The sequence below is a fragment of the Strix aluco genome, chromosome 2, assembly GCF_031877795.1.
Source record: "Strix aluco isolate bStrAlu1 chromosome 2, bStrAlu1.hap1, whole genome shotgun sequence".
Classification (NCBI taxonomy): domain Eukaryota; kingdom Metazoa; phylum Chordata; class Aves; order Strigiformes; family Strigidae; genus Strix; species Strix aluco.
In genome coordinates, this window is record NC_133932.1 from 60,994,149 (window position 1) to 61,017,497 (window position 23,349).

Consider the following 23,349-nt stretch of genomic DNA (forward strand, 5'->3'; position numbering starts at 1 on the left):
AAAAAAGTCAGGCAGGTTTTTTAACCACAGCTATACTTCTCCATGAAATACAATAAACCAACTACTGTTGTGCTAAGAGATCCTAAAGCTAATAATTATCTATGTCTGTAGCAATAACTCACACCTTTTAATTCTGCTCAGCTGGTAGTGCTAATCTACAAAAAGCAATTTAATAAAATTAAAAAAACATATTAAAGTATCCAGTTGGTCACAAATAATAGTCCCTGTCACAACATAAACAATCTGTAGCCCCACCATCATCTGATAAGCACGATTTCATACGTCCTTTCCATTTCTATTTTATTTTCATGACATTAATGCACTACATTTCTTTGCAAAACATTGTATAATCCACGCACAGTACCATTTTACATATTCACACTTTCAAATGTATTCTATGACAGCTCCTTTTACTACATTCATATGCCTATTTTAAAGCCTTTCAGTTACTGATTTCATGTCAGTAATTTTTATCCCACAATGTAATTAATGTGCCCAGTAAGATCTAGTAGTTACTGTAAAAAGTACAGCTGCATAGAAGCATGAGTTCACACTGAAGACTATATGAAACTGTAGTCAACTAACACCGTTTGAATTATATTAGCAATAATGTTTATAAAACAGAGAACTTTCTCAGAAGTGCACAAGTTCACTAAGAAACAGGGTTAATGAGCAGATCAAAAGCCACATGAGTAAGAGTGTGCTGCAGCTGCTGCAATCTCCGCATAGTGCTGAGCTGGGCCACGCGCAGCAAGAGGCAGAACACACCTACCTGTTTTAACATGCAAAGGTTACCTCCCTGGAGAGGCAGGCTATCGAGGTCCCTTTGTGATCGATGGAGAAATTCAGAAGAAACATCTTCTGGACATCTCTCTCTTCGACCTCAGGGACCCTAAACATCTAACTTCAACTAGGAGCTTGAATTCAGCAGACCCACCAAAGAGATTCCCGCTTTAAGAGTGCTTAGAATAAATGAGAAATAAAGAACTAGATAAAATCAGAAATACCAGACAAAAGTAAAAGTAAATCCACTATTGTGAATATTAGAAAGTAATTCTAAAATACTCAAAGATAATTTTTCTTCCTTTAAGGGACCTCTTGACTCTTTCATTCCTTTCCTAATTTGTGCAAGTCATTCCACCCCCATCCTTTTTGATGGAGGAAAAGAAATAAGAATTCCTTCTCTCCTACCCTGCCTTTTTCCCCACTAGCAGCTACGGCAATCCCTCTGATGCATAATGTTACATCATTGCTTTTTAAACAGAATTCCCAAGTTACTTCATTAGCTATATTTGTACCAAAATTGGTGACATATTAACACTGAAACATGCTTCAAGTCTGGTATCAGCACTGCAGAATTCTCATTCTAATATTGAGTAACATTATGAATAATTGTGTCAAATATGTTATCATATTAGCATGCCTGTCAAGCTTCTTTTTTTCAAAGTGTTTCTTTTTCCCTGTTTGTCCTGAGATTAGTCAAATTCAAATACCCAAATTCACAAAGCAATCCCCCATAAGTATCCTTAATATAATCGAGTCTCATCAGTAGATTTTTCTGGAACTACACTCACAGATTTATTAGTTCCCACACACAGCTATTGTTTAAAAGATCTTCAGAGGGCCTGTTTACTAAAACAAGTGCCAATTGTGTTTTCAGTTGCATTCAAACTGCCTGCAATACGGGGCAACCATCCTAAAGGAGAAGAATGCCTTTGTCAACTGCAGTTTGAAGTACTGTAAAACAAATGGATATAAAGCACCAGAAGGTTTACACTATAGTGTCAGCATTTGCAACTCTGAATATGCAAGTAAAGCTAACAATAATTATAAAAACATTATCCTATAGCAACAATAGAAAAGGTTAACAAACATTATCGATCTATCTTAAGAGTTTTACACCACTCTTCATCACGCTGGTGATGAAGCTGAGCAGCTTCCTATAAATAGGGAGAACATCCACTAATGATCCCAGATGAAGTCTGAATTTCCCCTAATCCTAAGTATATCTAAATTAAAAAGTTTTGCTGCAGGCTCCTATGAAGCCAGGATTTCATCTCCTCACTTTTTTCTCCTATTGAAATCTACACTACGGTTGCTCTTGAAAGTGTTAACTTGGTTTCAAGAACAAGGTTTTAATTTTTTTTATAGCATCTTTGAAAAGGTAAAAGTACTTTTGAAATAATCTCAACTTCCAACATGTTTCACACTCATGACTGTTTCTGCAGAATGTTATGGGGAGGAGCAGGGAAGAATGATAAATATGAGAGTTCAAACTCAGAGGGTACCATTCATTATACTTCAGAAGGCACTACAGGAGAACAATGAAGATGAGACACACATAACAATAAAGATGGCACACTTAACAGTTAAAAAACAAGAGTCTGTATCTGTTAGTCTTCCCCCAAAATATATGAGGATCAATATCTATTTCTTCAACTTTGGTGTTAAATAAACTATGAAGATAGCCAAGTATTCAAGGATTGCATTTCTAGAAGAAACGTAAATCGTGAGTACACTCCATCTTAATGTAAAAATGCATCCAATTTCTTTTTGATATGTTCAAAAGCATCTTTCCCCATATAGTCTATACGCCCCTCCTCCCATTTTCTTCGTTCATCTTCTGGACTTGATTCTTCTGGTTTGAAGTGAATAGTCAGGTCTGAAACAGAATGTGCGACCTCGTTCTGTGGGAAGAGGCAGAACAGTGGGAAAATAGTCATTTAGTTGTTCTCATTTCAGTGCTGTGAAGTTAAACCTTAAATGTCAATCTTCTGCTTTATACAGTCCCAGTTAAAACAATAAAACAACCAGTATTCAGACATTCATTCTTGTTTTGATAATGTGATCTCATTTTCCCATGCTTTTACTACTTTTCATAGCATCTTTGAGCATACCAAACATTTATTTTACTTGTCTTAACTCAGATCTTGGCATACTCAGCAACAACACAGTGAGAATATTACAAATACAGCCTGTTAGAGGAGAATATTTCCTACAATAAAGTATAAACATGTGTCTGTGCAAATTTTGTCTTCAACAGGCTTTCATATGAACATAAGTTCCTAGAATTTTTGGTCATTTGTTTTATCTGATCTCCAGTGAGATCAGTATTATTTAGCTGACGTGACCCATATAAATTACTTGAAAAGATTGACACTATTCTTTGCATAGATAACTAGTTCATTTTGAATGACAGTCCAAAATGATTCAAGATCAAGTTACCATAGGTGCCCAAATGCAAGACACATTATTAGTGATCATTTCAACCACATAAAAGAAAAACTGTGTCCATGATTCACCAATGCTAGTAAAACTGGGATATCCCAACAATTACAACCAGTAATAAAGATTAAATATAACAAGGACTAATCAAGGCAGCCATGAAAACCTGCTTTCAATACTACTCCAAGAGGCTCCAAGGCAAACAACTCATCTCATGTTATAAATAAAAATGAAATCAACTAGAATGGACTTCCAGTTAAGTCCTCACAAATTGAACATAAAAATGTTTCTGAATAGAATTTAATGGGCAGGAAGCAGTCGCTTAAACTGCCGAAGTGCCCTGGAATACCCATTACATCTGCCAATTTGGGGCAGATAAAGCACAGGACTTGTGCAAGACCTGCACCTGCAGAGCAGGTAAGGTATTTCAAACAGCCAACATGACACTATATGCTAAGGCAACTGCATCCTTCCATATGTGTTCCCACATGGATCCCACTCTGTACGTGACTAAATATGAATAAATACTCTGAAGAGCATGCTTGCTCCCTATATATGCAAATATGCAGCAATACTTGGTATTTAATCTTCAGGTTTTGTATACACATAACTGCAGTAATGCATGAAGATTCCTTTCTTTAGCATTGGCAAGCCTTATCAACAGCTTTGGATGCCATTAACAATAAGACAAGAATCATCATGGTTTTAGAAATGAAGAATTTTAGCTGGGGCCCAAACATCGCTGGCTGCATGGGAGGTACAATTTCACCTACAGTTTTATTTGTCAAAGTATTTCACTGTAGTACTTCACAGTCATACAGAAGGCCTCACTAGGAAAATGGCTGTGTTGTGTACCTTACAGGATACAAGTCCTTGACAACCCGTCACCCCCGTCAACACCAAGTCTGGCACTGCTGTCACACTGCACACAGATAAATGCAATGCAAGATCACAAAAGAAAGCTGAGTAACTTCGGCTCCATGCCTGACTCACTGTACATTCATTTTCCACTTGCTCGGAAACATCACTCCAGCAGGTAAAAAAAAAAAAGATAAAAAAAAAACAAAACAAAAACAAAACCAAAAAAACCCCCAAAAACCAGCTTTGCTTGTATTAGTATTGGAGAGCTAAAATTAACACCATGCATCTATTACTTGGGGGCTAGTACGGGAAAATATGCATTTAAAAACCAGAAGTTTTTAAAAGAAAACTAGAAAGGGGTTATACCCCAGTATTGGAAGCAGTTAAGAAATTACATAGCAAAAAATTTAAAGAATTTATTTGCACATTACATCATAGTTAGTTGAGATTTCCCAATATTATGTTGGCAGCAGAGACATGCACGCAATTATCAACAGATGTACAATGCAGAAAGCTACATGTACCAGTTCTGAGGTTTCCTGAAACGCAGGATGAAATACAAGTTGTTCTGAAGTTCTGTCAGGCTCAGAGAGATGGACGTTAGAACCACTTTGTTCAACTTCATATAGAGGTTGCTAAAATACAGCCACTGAAGTTTTATTAGGAGAATATTTTTTCATAGTTTCCTTTTCATAAGAATTCATACAATACAAATTGATTTCATTCTTGGGGTAAGAAAAAGCAGCGGATGGGAGGAAAAGGAACAAAACACATCATCACCAAGGACAAAATTCATCTCACCCAGCTTTAGCTATCAAAATGGCACTGAGTCAAAGCTCCTACTATAATCAGTCTAGGATAAGTGCCTCCAGAGGGCAGCTCATCTCATCCTAAAATAGGTTCAAGAGCGGCTGTTACTCTTCAGTGACTACAGAAACAGCCTGGGAAGCTAGCTTACAGTAGATGCCTGCCATCCGTGGGGCCAAACTTCAATGAGAAAAATCTCATTTTAGGATAATAGCTTGGCCCTATAACTCATGAGCTTTTTATATGTGTAGAATGAGAACAGAACAATGAATTCCAAAACAGAGGTAAAATAGATTGCCCCAAAAATACTGTCCCAAATATTTGCCTTTGCCAGATATCAAAACATAAATGAGTAGACAGGCCTCACTCTGAAGTCTCTTCCACCAAAACCAAAACAATCCCACAAGACTGCTGAAACTAAGCAGCAAAAAGTGGCATGATGGTGTTCCTAAGTAAGAAGAGAATCAGGCTATTAATTTCTAATTAATATTAGCTTATGATAAACCAGCCCTAGTAATTAGAAAACAAAAGAAATTTAAATTGTAATTACACTGCTTTAAGTGAACATTATGAATCTTTTACCTCAAACATCTTGAAAATGTGTCTCTATTTGGTTTGAGCATTTCCAATGGAATTGGATGCATGAGGCAAATATCCTTTGCAAATAAATTATTAAGTTAGAGAGCTGGAAGGTTTGCAGTTTTCCTTCAGACCCTTCACACAAGGGAAAAGAAAGGAAGGAAGACTACAGTTTTATTTTATGGAGTAACTACACTCTGAAGGGATGAAGCGTGGAACATAATAAAAACTGCAGAGTAGTCCACAAGTTACAATAGCAGATGACATTAGAACGTTATTTTCTCCCAATTGTACCTTGCTGTAGCATGGTTTATCGTACAACGTGTCATGACTTATACCTGCAGAAAGATTGTGCTATTATGTCCAACTTAATTCCTGCATAAAATAAGGGGAGTCAGTGCAACAGAAACACCCAAATACAAAGAGGCAAATACAGGAAGACTGACAAAAGAACCAGGACCCCTGCAGTGTTCAGCAGTGGATTCTTTTAAGACACTCCTTGTTGCCCAAATCACAGAAATTTGGGGAACAGTTTACTGAGTCAGCACTTCTGGGGAAAAAAAGATTTCTACAGAGGAGTGAGAGGAAGGATTCTAGTTTTAAATATAGAGTATTAATAGTCAAAACATTACTTTGGTAACAGAACTTTTTTTCTATCATAGTTTATTAAGTACCTAACAACTTTCAATAAGTAATCTCTTCATAAAATTCAATGCAAACTCGTTCAACCTCTGGACACATCATGAATGCGTGACTAAAGATTAAAGAAAATAAATACTCTTTAGACTATTTCTGACACTAGCAAGAAAATTCAATAGCTACAGCTAAATTGAAGAAGATATAATCTCCCAGATCAGAAGCATCATCTAAAAAAGTGTCATTTTAGTATATCATTTTACTTTGTTACTGCATATAGTAATATGCAACATACTTACAGCTTTGAAAGTGAATTCGTCAGGTGAAGATGCTGTGGGATATATTTCATATGTCTGCTCTTGAAGCACAGGCATTGCCAGCGAATTGGCCACAGGACTGACCTTCTTCAGTGTAATTTCAACTCCATTGAAAGCGTGCTAACAAAAATAAGAACATCTCACCACTGAAATACAATTTTGCAAGAAATTACTATCTTATTTACAATAGTTTCACTTCCTTACAGGGATTTCAGCATTTAAGGACTAAGTTAATAAATTAAAAAAATTTGTGGTCCCAGATTCAGAGCACTTATGAGTATGCCAGCATCATCAAGAGGTAAATCTAACAGGTATTTCCACTTTCATGTTACCATAGCTGAAATATTTCTTTACTGCACAAAATTTCTTAAAAAAAAAATCAAAACATATTAAAGCATGAGATCAAAAACCCCATTCCTTCCCTCTGCTTTCCAATTTGTCATGAGGTTAACAAGCCAAATTCCTCTCTAGGGCTTTGATGGCAATTGTCCAACTGATCTTATGGGACTATGCGATTAGTTCAGTGGTGGTAATAGTGTAATATTACAAAAAATTAAGAAAATATTTACATATGCATAGCAGTGATCATGTCTGCATACAAAATTAAAAATCATACTTCTCCTATTCATTACTTTGTGCTGCTGGTCTCCAAGAAATCATCTATTTATCAACAGATTTTTTTAGTCTATTCATGGAAACCATCCATTGTGCACTTCCTTTCAGGGAAAAAAAAAAAATAAAATTAAAGAGTAAATGCTTGATGACATCAGAGTACTGTATCTAACATCCTAAATACTATTTACATTGCCTTTGTAAATCTGATTTATTTGTTATGACCTTCATAAAACAAGTTAGAATGCAGTTCTGAAAATGTAAATTTTAGTATAGTTCAAGGGCTCATTTGATGGTCTACATCAACTTGCCTTCAAAAAGTCAAAAGCCTGTTTCTTTCATATCCAGATCATCACCTTCTCTGGTATCATACTTTCTGTTTAATTTGCAGAATCTATACACATACATTCCCATACGAACTCTTCATCAACTAAGAAGGGGGCTGAGGAAATCTTTGGAAAGTCAATAGTATTAAAAATCCTTCCTAAACTGCTAGTTTAGATGCTTCTAGAAGCAATCACTGTTACTACCAATCAACAGATACAGTTTTTCCATGTAATTTCTCCCTCTAGCAACCACATCATTTTCCGAACTTTTGTTGTGATTCCAGCATATTCCCACTAACCCCTTATTAGTTACCTTGCATTCCTCAGATTCTGATTCTTCCACCTTCTGAAGTTTTTCTAACAAAGGCAATACACTGGCACTGTATATATTCCACCAGAGGGCAAGAAATGACAGCTGATGAAAAGATCCAGAGGTGGTGCCGTCCTGGATAACTTTCTTTGTTTGAGGGTTATATTTGTAGTTCCACGGCTTTGTCGCTCCCAAGAAGTGAACAACTTTGGCATCTCTACCAAAACTGTAGAGATTAAACATACAGGTATATACATTAAATATATATGTATTTTAGCTTATATAAACTGCTAAGGAAACACGCTTACTCTCACTGGTGACATAATTTCAACATTTTGCAACAGCAACACATTCAATATGAATATATATTAGTATTTTTTCTATCTTATCATAGGGTATCTCATTTAGCATATAGAAAACAAAAGGCTGTGTTGCCATTTTCTTCCAGATGCTGATTCTAGTAGAGAAGTTTGTGAAGGAAACTGACAGGCTCCTGCAGTACCATTTCCAGTCCTCCTATCTACTCTGTTCACAAACAAATAAATACCACTTAAAACACTGAATCAACAAAATTGGTTATTACTAATCACATATTAAAAATTGCTAATACATCATCTGAAGTTCACCTTCCAGTAAGAGTGTTTTGTGCAACTGGAACAGTAATTCATGACACCCTAAATCCAGCTTGCCTTCTGCCAGAAAATTATCTGCATTTTCTGAAGTCATGTAATTACTAGCACAAATTTTGTTTTACAAAAGAATCTAAGAAATAAATTAAATAATAAAACAAACAAACAAACAACTCTTTCCATAGAACTGACTGGGAAAGACAGGAACAACTTTGAAAGTGAAGCTGTCAGAACCTAATGCTAAAGTAATCTACATCCTTTCAAACATGAGTAAAGCTTCTCTGAAACAACGTATGAGACAGTGTAGCCAACTCTGGGACTCTCTCTGTGTCCAGATGCAAGATGTTCATATTGCATTTAAGCTTCTACTGTATGATTTTTACATATCATTTGTGACTACTTTATAATCAACAGAATGGCATTATTATTCTCTCTTATAATAGAATGTTTGTTAACAAACTACAGAGGTTTACGGTCAGTCAGAAGTGTTACTACTTACTGATTGAAAGCAGGAACGTACGTGTATACAGCACTGCTGCTTAAGTTATAGAGGAAAGGTAAGTGTTTGCCAATATCTGCTGTTGCCCAATTGCTGAAGAAGCTATTCAACAAGCCTTGATCACCTCCTAAAGAATATAAAAACCGGTATTACCATAATTATGCATACACTCAAATTTACGTCAAAATTTCACGTCCAAGGATGGGACCAAGAATGGTGTGTTCATGGGACTGCAACTTGGACTTGACAATATGGCCATGTGAGCAGGTACACGTGAATAATACCTGATCCACTCCGATGCAAGTTCAGTGTAAATGGAGTCCTATTGTAATATATGAAGAAAGGAGTAGGAAAGGGTTTTGGTCTCCCTCAGAGCAGAAGACTGAAGATCAGCTGTATTTCTCTCTCCTAAACCAGACAGTAAAATTAAAACTTACTGAATAAGACTGAGACACAATGTCCCTTCATTGACATTTTCTGGGAATCACAGTCCACAATAAGTCGGTGAGTCTTAAGTACAGTGTAAGAAGCAAAGGTCTGCACCTTAAATTTTTGTGGGGACAGTTACGTAAAGCCCAGACAACTCCTGTCTTTCTCTATTCTGCCCAATAGCATGGAAGCTTTGGAAAATGGCTTAGTGAGAAGGAATCTAATGTCTTGCACTTCATCCCTTAAGCCTTGCCCCTTACCATCAAAGCTGCCATGTTCTGCAGCAAACCGGAGCAGTAGGTTGTAAGTTTTCAAAGAAGGTCGGAACACAAATACACCACTGTTAAAGCAGTCAGGCCAGCCAGAATCAGGAGCTGCTGAAAACTCTTCTCGGTCAAACAATTCATCAACATTGCAAAGCACCTTAGAGACAGTAGGAAAAGAAAAAAATTGTTAGGGCAAATGTTTTTCTAGAACATGAGCAGCTAAATCAGTACCAATGGAGTAAATCGCTAGTTTGGCCAAGTACATAGCTTGCAGAGCATAAAAGCAGTGACAATGCAAAAACATGCTAGGGGCCAGAATATCTGTTTTTAATATAATAAGGCAACATTAATTGTGGTTCTCCATGATTTCCCTGATAAAAGTGCAAACCTTGTGAAATTATTTCATGAACCTTGGAGATCCTGCAGAAGGTCCCTTTAAATATTATAACATACCATGAAACCATACAATTTTCTTCTTTCTTAGATCACCTTCCCAGAGTCCACTATTTTTAGTAACTGCAACAGAGATGAATGAAAGCTGAAAATCCAAGTAATTTGAGTTAGCAACAGGCTGACTAAAGGGGTAGCAGAAAAACTGTCTCTTGTTACCAGTTTTCTAATGTAAGTTAAGAACACAGGTTTGCTTCGGTTTGGTTTGGTTTTTAAGCTTCACAAGGAAGTGGGAAAAATCAATCAGGTTAAGGCCAAGATCACTTTTAAAGTTGGTGGAAAGACAGCTGTGCAGTCACTGAAAGTCTGGACCCCACCCACAATTGAGCCACTGTGCAAAGCAGGAGAAAAATTTTTTAGGAGAAAGATTACTTCATTGAATTTAAAAAAAACCCCAAATATTTGTCTTCCTCCTTTAACTGTAACGTAAAGCAGGAAATCATAAGCCTCCCCACCTGACCGCCTGAGAAGAATAATTTAATTTGGTTTCTAATTCAAATACAGTCCTATTAAATGAAAAATGCATCCCAGTCTTCCAAAGTGAACCATGTAAGTGCAGGGGAAAAACTGACATGATTTTCCTTGCCAAAAATATGGCTGTTTTTATCTCTATACCTCTAAATTATTATTTTTTTTAATATTAATGTTTCTGGGCTTTTGGGGGTTTTTTCCCCTTCATTTTAAAACTCGCCTGCCTTTCTGACCGGAGTAAGTCCAAATGAAAGTGTATGAGAGAGATTTCTTTTAAACATCTATCAGAAGGCTGTTTGCATAGACTGTGATATCTTTTGAAGACAGTCCTGAGGCTACTCTCACAACAGAGTTTATTTCTGTGCAGCTGGCAAAACTGTGAGCATTGTCAAAACATGTCAGCTGGAGCTCCTGCAACCTTGTGACTACCAGAAAATCTGGCCACTTCATAGGCCGGTAGGCTGCCTGACAAGGAAGCATCATGCACTCAGAGTAGCTCTTTAAGACAGACACAAACGTTTCCACAGCTCCCCCTCTACTCACCAAAGTGTCCGCATCCATGAAGACACATTTGCTATAATGAGTAAGAGTCCAACAGTGAAGCTTAGTGAAGGTTACACCCAGTTCTGGCCTCTGCGTCAGAGCCAAACGGACTGAGTCAGCACTGTCAAGTGCATCCACCTCTATGACTTCATCAAATACGCTGTGGAGGACTGACCTACCGGAGCAAGCAGTGGAGATAAAGAAGGGAATTTAGAGAGGTTCATCAGAGGTCACTTCTGGCATGAAAACAGTGACATACAGTATCACATTTATTATGACAATAACAAAGGCTAGATCAATTGGTTAGAATGAGAAGTCACAAGTCAAAAGTCCTTGTAAGCAGTCTGCTGAAGAGACAGCTGTCAATCAGGCCATAAGCCATCACCTCTTCTGCTGTGGGGCCAGCACCTCAAAAGTGACAGGTGCTGTATGGAGAGGAAACCAATCCTTATTTTAGTTACTTAATTTCCTATAGAAACACCAACAGAAACTGAAACAGCTTTCATCCTGCACAGTTGTCTCTGAAGAGCAGCACCATACTGTGTTCCCCGTGCACCGCACAGGATGTGGCATGCATTGCCAGCACAGTTATTTGCACCTATTATGCCCAAGTAAATGCAGCTTCCAAACTGCACCTTTTAAAACAGGCAATATATACTTCCTCACTACTACAAATTGTCTCAAATGTCTTTTTTCTATGCATATCTTTCATGAGAATTTGGGAGGTGATACCAAAAGAGGTAATTTTCCTTCAACACACAAGAAAAAAGCCTTTTAAACACAGCTTATTTATTTACATTACACTACTAACTACAAAGTCCTGGATGTCACACAAACACAGAAAAAGAAAAGCCTGTGCTGATTATCTAGATTTCAGAGTCATTAGTTTTTGCTTGACTCATATTCAAGGGTCAGGAGTTAACTAGGAAAGAATTAAGAGTACATATAGGTTTTTAGAAGCATAGTTCAATGATGTACTTTTTTTTTTTTTTAATGCTATCCTTGATTTAAAAAATAAATTATAAAGGGTTTTTCCCCCCCCACTGAATGAGGATGGAAAAACTGATAGACTTAGTATCCACCCAGGTGTCAAATGTATACAGTATTCCCTCAGGAAGGTTACGGTGTTCCGACAGAATCCATACTTTAAAAAAACCTGTAAAAACAGATTTCTGTACATCTAATCACAGCAAAAATGTCTCTTGAGGCAGATGCACTGCAAATACTTTCATATGGCATACAGAAATCAGGAACTTGCACACTTCCTAAGCCATAGCAGAACTAAGAGTTTAAGTAGCTATGGCATGTCATGTTCCTTTTAGCAAGCAACACAGTTCTCCAAATAACAGGGCTTGAGTTCAGCAGATCTAATGACATTTCTGTACATGTAATTCTGTAGTGCCTGTAAAATCACAACCCAAATTGGAAAGTGATTTTTAAAAAAAAAAAAAAAAAAAACGCCAAAATAAATTAATTTCTCATCATGATAGCCATGCACCAATATTTTCAGATTAGTCATCTGAAACTGAGCCCCTAAGGTTTTGGGAGAGTTCTGATGTCACATGTGGTTACATGTTAGCTCCTTCTAAAAAATAAACACTTGAGGAAAAAAAACCAAAACAAACAAACAGTAGTGCCTTTATTTTAGCTCAAAAGCAACACACTAAAATCTTAGTTCTGGAACTTTCTTCTTATGTGCCCAGTTATGGGCTTAAGACAACTTCCAGCCACAAGCTCTACTTCTGCAAGTCAGTTCTTATTAGGTTTACAATCTTATCATGGATGTTATGCGGGACTCCTCTCAGAAATCGCTAGCCAAGGGGGAACTTCTAAACATAATGCTGTGAAATCCACAGGAAGCCTATCTTTCATGCTGTTGTTTATTCTTCTGTATCATCAACCTCTAAAAATACATGAATCCTTACCTCATCCCACTGGAAACCTCTGGTGTAATTAGAACTGCCAATTTTCTAGATGTCATATGGTTCCTCAATGACTGTCCGAGAACCAGAGCGCCTTGACAGTACACATCATCAGTAGCAAGGGTCACAAAGGCTTGATCTGTTACTGTGAGCAAATATTCAGAAGAGTTACTTTACAGCTTTAACATAAGCTCTTTTGGCAGGTTCTTACAATCTCCCTCCTCCAGCTAACCAACAGGCTGCGGCTTATAACAACCTGCAGTTCCTGTGATAAGCTCTTTTTTTTCCCAAACTCCCCCAGAAGACACAACTGAATAGAAAATCCATTGAATGTGATTGCAGAATGTATGTTTCTGAATTTTGTAATTTTTTGTTTGCCTGATTTACATAATAACAGGTATGAAGTTTTTGGACTAGCCTTAAACAAATAATTTCCCAAGTCTTATTGCCTAAATAGGATGTTAATCAAAAAAAGTCAATCTGTAAATATTTAGATTTTACATTTAACTAACACAGCATAATACAACCGATAAGGAAAATGTTCCTGTTTATACAGTGTTAAAAGCTAAGGAAAAAACCCAGCATGCTAAGTACTAGCCAGAAATGTCCTTTCCATAACCTCACTGAATCAACCCAACAGGCATCGTCCTTTGCTCTGTCCTATTTGTATGGGAGTAACTGGTGCTGGCTGAACAAATGCAAAGAAATTGCTACTGAGATTGGTACATCTCCCAGAAACTAAGGATCCCTACCTCAAGTAACTCCAAGAGAATCAGGAGTGTTCCTCATTGTCAAGAAACACACAGGAAAAAATTACAATAAAAAAGCAAGTAAGCTAAACTCCTGCACAATAGCAGACATAATGTATTTTGCAGAGATACCAGGCCTGTGGCAGTATCACCAGGGGCTGCTTCTTCAGCTCTGCCCTCTGACAGAACCACTGTTACTGGGGTTCTCCTGGGGAGAGACAGAACCTATGATTCAGCAAGGTGAACAGCATCCTCAGAGCAGGAGGAAGACCTCAGCTTTCTAGGCTGCAAAATTAACCAGAACAAGATGAGCGGGTCACACAGATGAGGGTAATTCCACTGAGCTCTAGAGCTTCAATAAATACTTGTGCTGAATTACTTGTTTAAAACCACCATCATATTAAGGGACAAGCAATTATGTTAAATAAATTAAAAGGACCAAACAATAACAACAAAAAACCCACCCTTTCATGCAGTTTCCAGGCTCTGTGAGAGACGCTAGGAAAGAATCTCATGGAACTAGTTGCAGAGAACCCAACAAATGACCTCATGGCTGCCTCAGCCAGAAGCTGCCAAAACAAATGAGTTCAAATCTCTAACCTAACATCAAGGTGTGCAATGAAGTATGGTTGGTGCTGGTGACAAACTCTCAGGTACTAAGTATTTTCATTTTTCATGTCCTCTGAATGCAGAGCAAAGCTCAGACCCACTGATCTGCTGTCTTCTTCCCCCCCTTTTTCCCTACCTCCCGCTCATCCCCAGCCAGACCTGAATTTGAATCAGGCACATACACCTTATGTTTGCTGACATCACAACAGATCCCTGCACCTCAGGAGAACTCCAGTAGTGTTAAACTTGACCAAAAAAACCCCAATAATCTATCTAAACTTAAAATAGTTTGCCGATCCCTCAGCTAAGCAATCTCCAACAACACTTTTAATCACAATTTCCAGAAGCAGCAGATCAAAACAGGAGCCTTCAGATCTCCTGTTGTCATAACAGCTTGAGCAAGTGTGTACCAGAAAACAATTAATAAGGATTTGCTTAGATGAAGTGGTTTAAAATGACAGTTGTGCAAGTAAACTGCTCCTACTGCAATTTTCCAAAAGGTTAAATGAATAAATATAAACATACATAAAAACCAATAAAAAATAATAAAACACTGAAAGCTACTTTAGCAATAAAATTATTCTTAAAAGACACAAAGAGTCAGCAAAGAAAAGCACTTTTGTGTTAGGCAACAAGCATCTTCAGCCAAATAAAGGTAATAAAACCACTACTGAGAGGAAAGCGGGAGGTAGGTTAATACAAAAGCAAACTGTGAAACGAATGGGAGCTTAAATCTTAAAATACTGTTTCAAAAAAAGAAACACAAAACTGAACACATAATCTTATTGCTTCTGCAAATTCTTTTAGCTACAGAAGCTGAACCTTTACTTAAGTAATAGATCTAAAAATACACAAGCTACTCATCAAATAGTTCAGCAAGCTGGTATGGCAAATTACCACATCCTACATATGCTTTCATCCCCTGTAACTCTGGAGCAAAAGTTGTGGTCAGAACCACAAGGAAGCAAACTGCTGAACAAACACAGCTTCTAAGAACTCTTGCTAATACCTCACACAGAAAAGAAACCAGTTGTCTGATCTGAGAATCAGATGTGGGACACATATTATGGCCTTCTTGATGAAGTGAATCATTACAGAAATAATTAAATAAATTGACTGAAAACATGCAACATTAATGTATTTCTCATGCAGAGAAGTGCATCCTAGCTATTTTAAAATCATACAGGGGCATCACTGATTCATTAAGGATCCATAGGGAGTTTAAAATAAAAAGATTTAATCATTACTTGTTCTTTCATCTAATCCCTGTTTTCAAGGAAGAAGTGTTACTTGACTTGCCTCATTTATTCTGTACTTTGGAACACTGTTCCTGTAAGTAAATGTTTTATTTTTGTAACTGAAAACTAAGGATCAGATTTTCATATAAACTTTTGAAAGTAAACCATTTACCTGAAAATTCCCATTTAACAGAAATCAAGAACAATGCTGCATTAAATCTAATGTACACAGGGTTTCACTCACTGACTTTAAGCTGAAAAAGATTTGATATTTTAAGTTTGAAAGTCAAAGGTGTAGGCATTTAAAATTCATTGCAACTGGATTTTTTTTTTTTTTTTAAGTGTCAAGTGCATAACTTTCAAGTCTTTGTGCTGAACAACAACAGGATTTTTCATGGAAAACACCTAGTGTGAACAGTATTAAGTTTTCAAGCAAATTGCTTTCAAGTTGTGGAACCCTATGGCTAATACCATTGACTCTCAGTGAATTATGAGAAAAGTAAGTGTATGATTAGGATTACATTAAAACCATGTCATATGAATTGATAAATCTGCTCATTTATCTTCTCTGGATTACCACACAGTACATGAAGATGTAAATTTAGAAATCGTTGTCGTCAGCAGTGGCTCCTCAGTTTTAATACCTAACAACAGTTTCTTAGAAATAACCGAGGTTTTTCAAGCAAATAACTCTGGTGAGTTATTTTGGAGCCCACTCTGCAGCTACAGATAGCAACACAGAAAAGACAGCAAAGTTAATGTGAATCACTACATTCAGGATGATTTTATGTGAAACTTACAGTTTTTTAGCCAAGATCACCAACTTCTTACACTACTTACTCACAGCAGTGGTACCTCTGACACTGCCAGAGGCAAAATTCTTCAACAGGCCTGAAAACCAATTCCAGGGCAGCTAAAAGCTTTACTTAGAATCCACACCAGCAAGCAGACAGGGTGGTGCTCACTTTGATGTTCAAAGAAAAGAGAGGGAATGAGCAAACACCAGTTACCCACTGAGAATCAGGAGTGACTCGTAAGAACATGTACTGAATGAACCACGTGCACCTGCCAGCTTCAAGACAAGTTTAAGTAGGGTAAGGTTTTTTCCATAATCCACCAGACATAGCTTTAAACATATTTTGGTCTTTCTTTTAATAGACAGAGAAAGGATAAATGTGCTCTAGCTGTGGCTCCTAGAGTAACAACTCAAATTTGCCAAGTCGCCCACTCCAAAATTTCAGTAGGAGACCAGAGACTCATATGCTACAACTTTCCTACAAACCTGTTCTAAATAACACATTGCTATCTTATGCATAAAAATAAGAGTAGGTAAATCAATAGCTAAAAGCGTCCAACAGGCTGGTTAGGTTCCCAGTACGTACTGTCATTCATACTAACCAACGTTGTACAATTGCTTTAAATTCCTCCCAGGTACCACCTGTTGTTCTTTTGTCACCTCCCCCGCTTCTGCCTCAGACACAATCTGCAGGACAGGCAGGCTGCAGTCTGGACCTGTGACAACTGAGCCCAAAGCACCTTTCTGAAATCCTGAGAGACAATGCCATAACACAGCCCCAACTCACATCATGTTTTCTGACAACACTTTTGCTGCTTCTTCTCCCACACAGAGGTCCCTATGCATCTTCCCCAGAAGCGTGTCTCAGTGAAGATGTGTTAGACTACTGCAAAGATAAAAAGAAAGCTACAGGCCTTCTCACTTCTCTGACCTAGCACAACTGTATCAGAAGTACTTGGAACAGAAAGCTCTGCTCCAGCTGACACCCACAACCTTAGAAGCAGTCAAGAAGTATTTTGTTATAAGTCGGTAAAATGAATAATGATGTCAGACAAAAACCTATATCAGACCACCATCAGAAATTACTAGACAAGTTTTCAGCAAAGAATCAGTTCTTGCCCAGGTAAACAAATGACAGCTGGCAATTTTAATTCCCATACTTCCTCAGTCTGGGTCCAATAGCAGAAACATTTACATTACCGATGAAGGTGGCACAACCGACACTTAACACAGACCTTTTTATAACAGAATATAAATTGATGTTTGGTGGCATGCAGTACTTCTCTTGGTCTAACAAAGTTCTGCCTGATCCAAAACCAGACTCTCTCTTATCCTTTAGTAAAACAATACCAAATTTTAATGGACAGGATTACAACCATTATCTTGGGACGCTACAGAAAGAGGACTTGTTTCTCATTTTGTGCAGCTTTTACTATGTATCTTTCAGTTAGGAACACTTACATTCTGCTTCAAGATCCTGCAATTTTGTTATTCAACAGAAAGTAAATAATCCTTATGAAAAATCAAATGCCACAATCTTATACTATGCAAATGAGACTAACACATAGCACCCAAAACTAGTCCCAAAACAGTAACATACCAGTTGGAAAAAAAATAGTAGTAATTGCTTAAGCAGTCCAAAGACAGCACAGAGGACTTGATACATTGTTAGATGTTTCCAGTCTTTCCACCTTCCTTTCAAAAAAACCCACAAAACAAACCAACCCACAGTCGTCTAACCCTTTAATCTGCAGACCCCCTTCCTGCAGCTTCCTCCAACACTGAGGTGCCACATACATGAATTCAAACTTGGGATCCACCAGGCGGAATGCCTGAGGAAGGTATGTTTGTGACACCCTTCAAACGGTTCAACAAACCCAACTTTGGAGGGCTGCCCCTCAAGTTCTTCAGTTTTTCGAGCACATTCAAGAAACAAAAGAGCACCTGTAACCACCCTGTGCGGTTAGCCCTGAACCAGTCCCTCGTGGCTTTTAGGATAACTGAATAAAACCAATACCGGTGCTATGCAAGAGAGGAAGTGAGAAAGGTTTCTCTGAATCTGCCTCAGCCTGGGGGTGCCCACCCGGGTCGGTCACCCTGCAGATCCACCAGGAAAGCGCCCAGAGGCCTGGGTAGGCCAGTCTGTACGTACAAGCAGAAGACACCAATGAATTGACCTCTTTCATCCCACCAGCCGAACAGTTCAAATCCTAATCTGAGACTGCTCATTGCAGCACAGTCCCCTCTGATAACGAAACAGCAGAGACCCTCGCCCGCACCGGGGTGTGAGGAGGGAGAAGGACCCCCGGGGGGGGGGGGGAGGGTGGGGAGCGGCGAGGCCGTCCCTGCGGGGCTGCCGAACACCAACGAGGCGGCTGCTGCGAAACGCGACGGCAGCCGCTGGGGCAGCGCCCGGGGCCGGAGCCGCGGTACTCACCGGACATCCTGCGGCAGGCGGGGGCCAAGGGGCAGGGGCACGGCCCACGGCCCGGGCCCACGGCGCCCACCTCCGCCGCCGCCGCCGCCTCACCTGCTGGCGGCGGGCGCGGTAAATCGCAAAATGGGATTAGCCTCCTTCCTGCTGAAGACAGTGGGAGGTGAATTATATTCGCAGGGGTTCCTGCGCAGCGGCAGAGAAACGGCATTAGCGGCAGAGACCGTTTGGGAGGGTTGGCACGACCCACCCCGCCCCCCCGTTCCCGGCACTGACTTTACCGCACAGGGGCCACCCTCCCCTTGCCCCCCGCCCCGCCGTGCGCCCCCGCAGCGCCCTGAGCCCGGAGCTCGGCCTCCGCAGCCGCCGCCGAACGGGGTCCCCGGCACCTCCCCACTGCCCTGGGTCGCCCCGGTGCCCCCACGTCCGACCGGCGCCCCCCACGCGCGGCGGCAGCAGCGGCAGCAGCGGCAGCAGGGCAGCGGCAGCACGGCGGCGGCAGCGGCGGCACCGCAGCGCCCCCTGGCGGCGCGGCGCGGCGCTCCCGCCCCATGGGCCGCGGCGGGGCAGCGCTCACCCCGCCCGCCCACCCGCCCGACATGGCGGCGGCCGGGGGGCGTCCCTCGCCTCCAGTCTCTTCTCCTCCCGCCCGTCCCGCCGCCCGCGGGGCTGCGGGTTTCCGCGGGACCTGCGGAGGTGCCTCCTCTCGGGCCGCCCGCCCCGGCCGGCTGCCTGCGCGCTGCCCGGGGGCGCTGGGGAAGGGCCCCCACGCACCCCCCCACCGCTGTTCCCGGGAGAGGGAGCCGGCCCCTGCGGGACTGCGCGGCGGCTCAGGCCGACGTCGAAGAGAAGAGCAAACCCTGTGGCAGGGAGAAGGGAGGGCCCCGCACCGTGGCCGAGCACCCGCCGCGCCGCGAGCGGGGAGCGCCCGGGGCCCGGCCACCGTCGTGGGGAGCTGCGGCCTGCGCGGGCCGGCGGGTCCCAGGCTGACAGGATGAGGGGCCACTCGTGCTCCTTGGATCACAACGCAGCCTCCCCACCGCGTACGCCGCTGTGCGGAAACGGGGAGGAGAAAGATGAGCTGGAGGAGACTCCACGGTGAAGCCCTTTGAGGAAAACACCAACGCCTTTGATGGTGAATATCCCAGAGTGCAAAAAATTGGTCTTGGAGCACGAGTACGGTGACTCCAGCGTAGCTTACAGTAACCCAGACACATGGGATTCACCACGAGTTCACAGAATCATCTAGGTTGGAAAAGACCTTGAAGATCATCCAGTCCAATCATTAACCCAACATGGACAGTTCCCAACTACACCATATCTCTCAGCGCTATGTTGACCCGACTCTTAAACACCTCCAGGGATGGGGACTCCACCACCTCCCTGGGCAGCCCATTCCAACGCCTAAGAACCCGTTCTGTAAAGAAATGCTTCCTAATATCCAGTCTAAACCTTCCCTGGTGCAACTTGAGGCCATTCCCTCTTGTCCTATCGCTTGTTACTTGGTTAAAGAGACTCATCCCCAGCTCTCTGCAACCCCCTTTCAGGTAGTTGTAGAGGGCGATGAGGTCTCCCCTCAGCCTCCTCTTCTCCAGACTAAACAACCCCAGTTCCCTCAGCCGCTCCTCGTACGACATGTGCTCCAGACCCTTCACCAGCTTCGTTGCCCTTCTCTGGACACGCTCGAGTAATTCAATGTCCTTTTTGTAGTGAGGGGCCCAAAACTGAACACAGTCATCGAGGTGCGGCCTCACCAGTGCCGAGTACAGGGGTAAGATCACTTCCCTGTCCCTGCTGGCCACGCTATTTCTGATACAGACCAGGACGCCATTGGCCTTCTTGGCCACCTGGGCACACTGCTGGCTCCTGTTCAGCCGGCTGTCAATCAACACCCCCAGGTCCCTCTCTGACTGACAGGTCTCCAGCCACTCCTCCCCAAGCCTGTAGCGCTGCTGGGGGTTGTTGTGGCCCAAGGGCAGCACCCGGCATTTGGCCTTATTGAACCTCCTACAGTTGGCCTTAGCCCATCGCTCCAGCCTGTTCAGATCTCTCTGCAGAGCCTCCCTACCCTCGAGCAGATCAACACTCCCACCCAACTTGGTGTCATCTGCAAACTTACTGAGGGTGCACTCGATCTCCTCGTCTAGATCATCAATAAAGATGTTAAACAGGAGTTAAAGGAGTCTACTCCATAACTTCTCTGAGGCCACCATAAGCCCTATGGGTACATGCAAGCCAGTAACTTGTCACCCAGATAAGTAAATACATGTTTTCAAAGAGCCTGTGCTATTTGGAGTGCTATATATATTTTCACACATATATATGCACATATATTCACACAGCGTATCTCTGCAAGGTAGTTTTAGCCTGACCTGGTTCAGTAGAGGCGTCTTTGCGTCAAACTGTTCTGTGAACATAAGCAAGTCTTAGCAGAGGGCAGCAATTTAAGCTGCTGTGCCACTGAAGCAAATGCACATAAACCTTAAACCTTCATTTCCAACAGTTTGCAAGTGATCACATTTCCAACAATTTGCAAGTGATCAGTGTTGCCACTCCAAGATGCAGCATTTGTTCTCTCACACACTGGGAGTAACCTGAAGGTCCGCTGGGGAAAATGATGTCATTGCTGCAGTAGCAGCAGAGGTGTTCAGGGAAGGAAGGACATGCACATGCACAGGAAATCAAGCTTTGTTTGTCGCACAGAAACTAAATTCTCAGGAAATGTATTCATCGTCTGCTTATATAGACAGGTCGACTAAACAATATGCTTATGAGTAGCCAGATAGCTATTGTAGATATTTTTACTGGGAGATCCATTCCAAATGGGGGGCTTTATAATCCACAAAAGCATTTTCTTGGTAATAAAAGTGATGTCTACATTTAGAAGTTTTTCTGTTTTACTTGTGTGTCAGCAACTTTTTTACAGTATAGAATAGACTTAAAATGTCAGAGCCAATAATACAAGCTAGAGTTCTGATGGTCTAACAGCCAGTTTATATTCCTTCCTTCCCCTGCAGATTTAAACATGTTAGCGTTTCCCTTCATAAACCCCCAATTATCTGAAATAATAGTAATAAAAATGTTTATTAAAATAATAATAACATTATTATCATCATCATCCTAGAAAAAAGCAAAATTAACACTGAAGAGTGTGCCTGCACACCAGTATATCGGTTATATGTTGATGTCATTAGACTAAAGAGCTTTAGAAGGTTAGTCACTGGGGGGGGGGGGCAGGGTTTACTGATTCAAATTCATGGTTTTTCCTCCAATTATCTGTAATTTAATCTGGTTTTTGGATAATAATATTAACACAAGCAATTTCAACTGAGTAAGACATTCTTTAGAAAATATTATGAACAAATTTAAATAAAATGTAATAATAATTCAAAACCAAAAATATTAATAATGCACATAGATTTTCCTCTGGACACTGCTCCGGGGGGGGGGGGGGGGGGGAAGATTCTTAAGCTCTTTTCTTTTTTTTTTTTTTCCTTAATGTCTTTAATTTGAAGCATTTCTTTCTCTTCCCTAGCAGGACATAAATGAATTTGTATATAAAAGATGTCAGCCAACACATGTCCCAGAAAGTACCAACAAACCAAATAAAACTCAGATCATTTTAGATAAAACACAGTACGTGTTTATTGAAAATTTTCAAGAGAAAGAAGCAAAATATATATTTTCATCGTTACATGAACAGCTGAAGTGGTAACCGCAAAACATTTAAACTTTTCGTTAATCACAACTCTGTGTTTATCTGACAAAATATATATCAGTCTGTTTTAACTATTAACATGGAAAATTAGTATTTTTAAAGAAATATCCTTGGAATCCATAGTAAAAATACATTGTCATTCATAAGCTGAAAGTGGTAGCCACAAAGGTGCTCACTCGTTTGTGTGTTGACAAGATGTTTCTGTATTTAAACTGATGTACATTTTCATTTCTTACTTTCAGGATCAAAGTAAAGATTATGGTAATCTCAGCAACTGATATATATCCATTTGAAATATAATTTAGATAGAATATTATTTTATGAAAATGATATTTTTTCAGATGGTGTCTTTCAACAATTTAATAAACACAAAATCATGTTTACCTCCATCTACATGGAATTTCAGTAAGAAAAAGCATGCTTCACATATAAGAGGAAGATAAAAACACAGATATCCTCTGTGCTTTAAAGATTTAGCTAATGTGGCTGTATTGTGGAATTATGTCAGTAAACTACTAGCTTTGCCAGCTTTCATTTGCATTTCATTCATTTGCTAGTATTTTGATTCAGTTAGCTAAATGTAGGCTGAGAGACTGGAAAAGTGTTAGTTTTTGTTGATAGACTTGTCTACATAAGGACATTCGTTAGCATAGCAAGGTTGATCAGGAACAAGGGAAAAAGATGAAACAGCCTTGCTAGCAAAACTGTATCAACCATATCTCCACATATTGTGAAGTTTGAAAGTTGGTGTGACACAGATTTTATAGAACAAAGTGTCACAGCCTCGTTCTAAAAGATTTAGAAAATTTTGTATCTATTTTTCCTTTAGAGAAATACAGAAATAATATGGTTCTTAAAAAAACCAGCATGCCAGATTAATGCCTTTAAAGGCTTCTAGAGCAGGGCCTAAGTTTTCAAGAAGA

The 23,349-nt window shown here is 40.2% G+C and overlaps 1 protein-coding gene across 6 annotated transcripts; it reads right to left on the bottom strand.

Annotated features, from left to right (window-relative positions):
- Positions 1-283: 283 nt before the first annotated feature.
- Positions 284-18,911, bottom strand: GYG2 (glycogenin 2). Of its 6 annotated transcripts, XM_074814905.1 has the most exons (10): positions 18,712-18,910; positions 13,764-13,916; positions 12,886-13,027; positions 10,961-11,135; positions 9,491-9,653; positions 8,802-8,928; positions 7,677-7,899; positions 6,408-6,545; positions 4,611-4,721; positions 284-2,687 (listed from the first exon to the last, which is right to left on the bottom strand). In XM_074814905.1, the coding sequence occupies exons 3-10, from the start codon at positions 12,939-12,941 to the stop codon at positions 2,526-2,528; spliced, it is 1,155 nt and encodes a 384-aa protein (XP_074671006.1). In that variant the 5' UTR covers positions 12,942-13,027; positions 13,764-13,916; positions 18,712-18,910; the 3' UTR covers positions 284-2,525. The 6 variants fall into 6 exon arrangements, with proteins under 6 accessions (XP_074671006.1, XP_074671010.1, XP_074671005.1 ...); XM_074814909.1 differs by lacking the exon at positions 13,764-13,916 and having other exon boundaries at positions 4,611-4,662; positions 18,712-18,911; XM_074814904.1 differs by lacking the exon at positions 13,764-13,916 and having other exon boundaries at positions 18,712-18,911.
- Between the last annotated feature and the right edge of the window lie 4,438 nt (positions 18,912-23,349).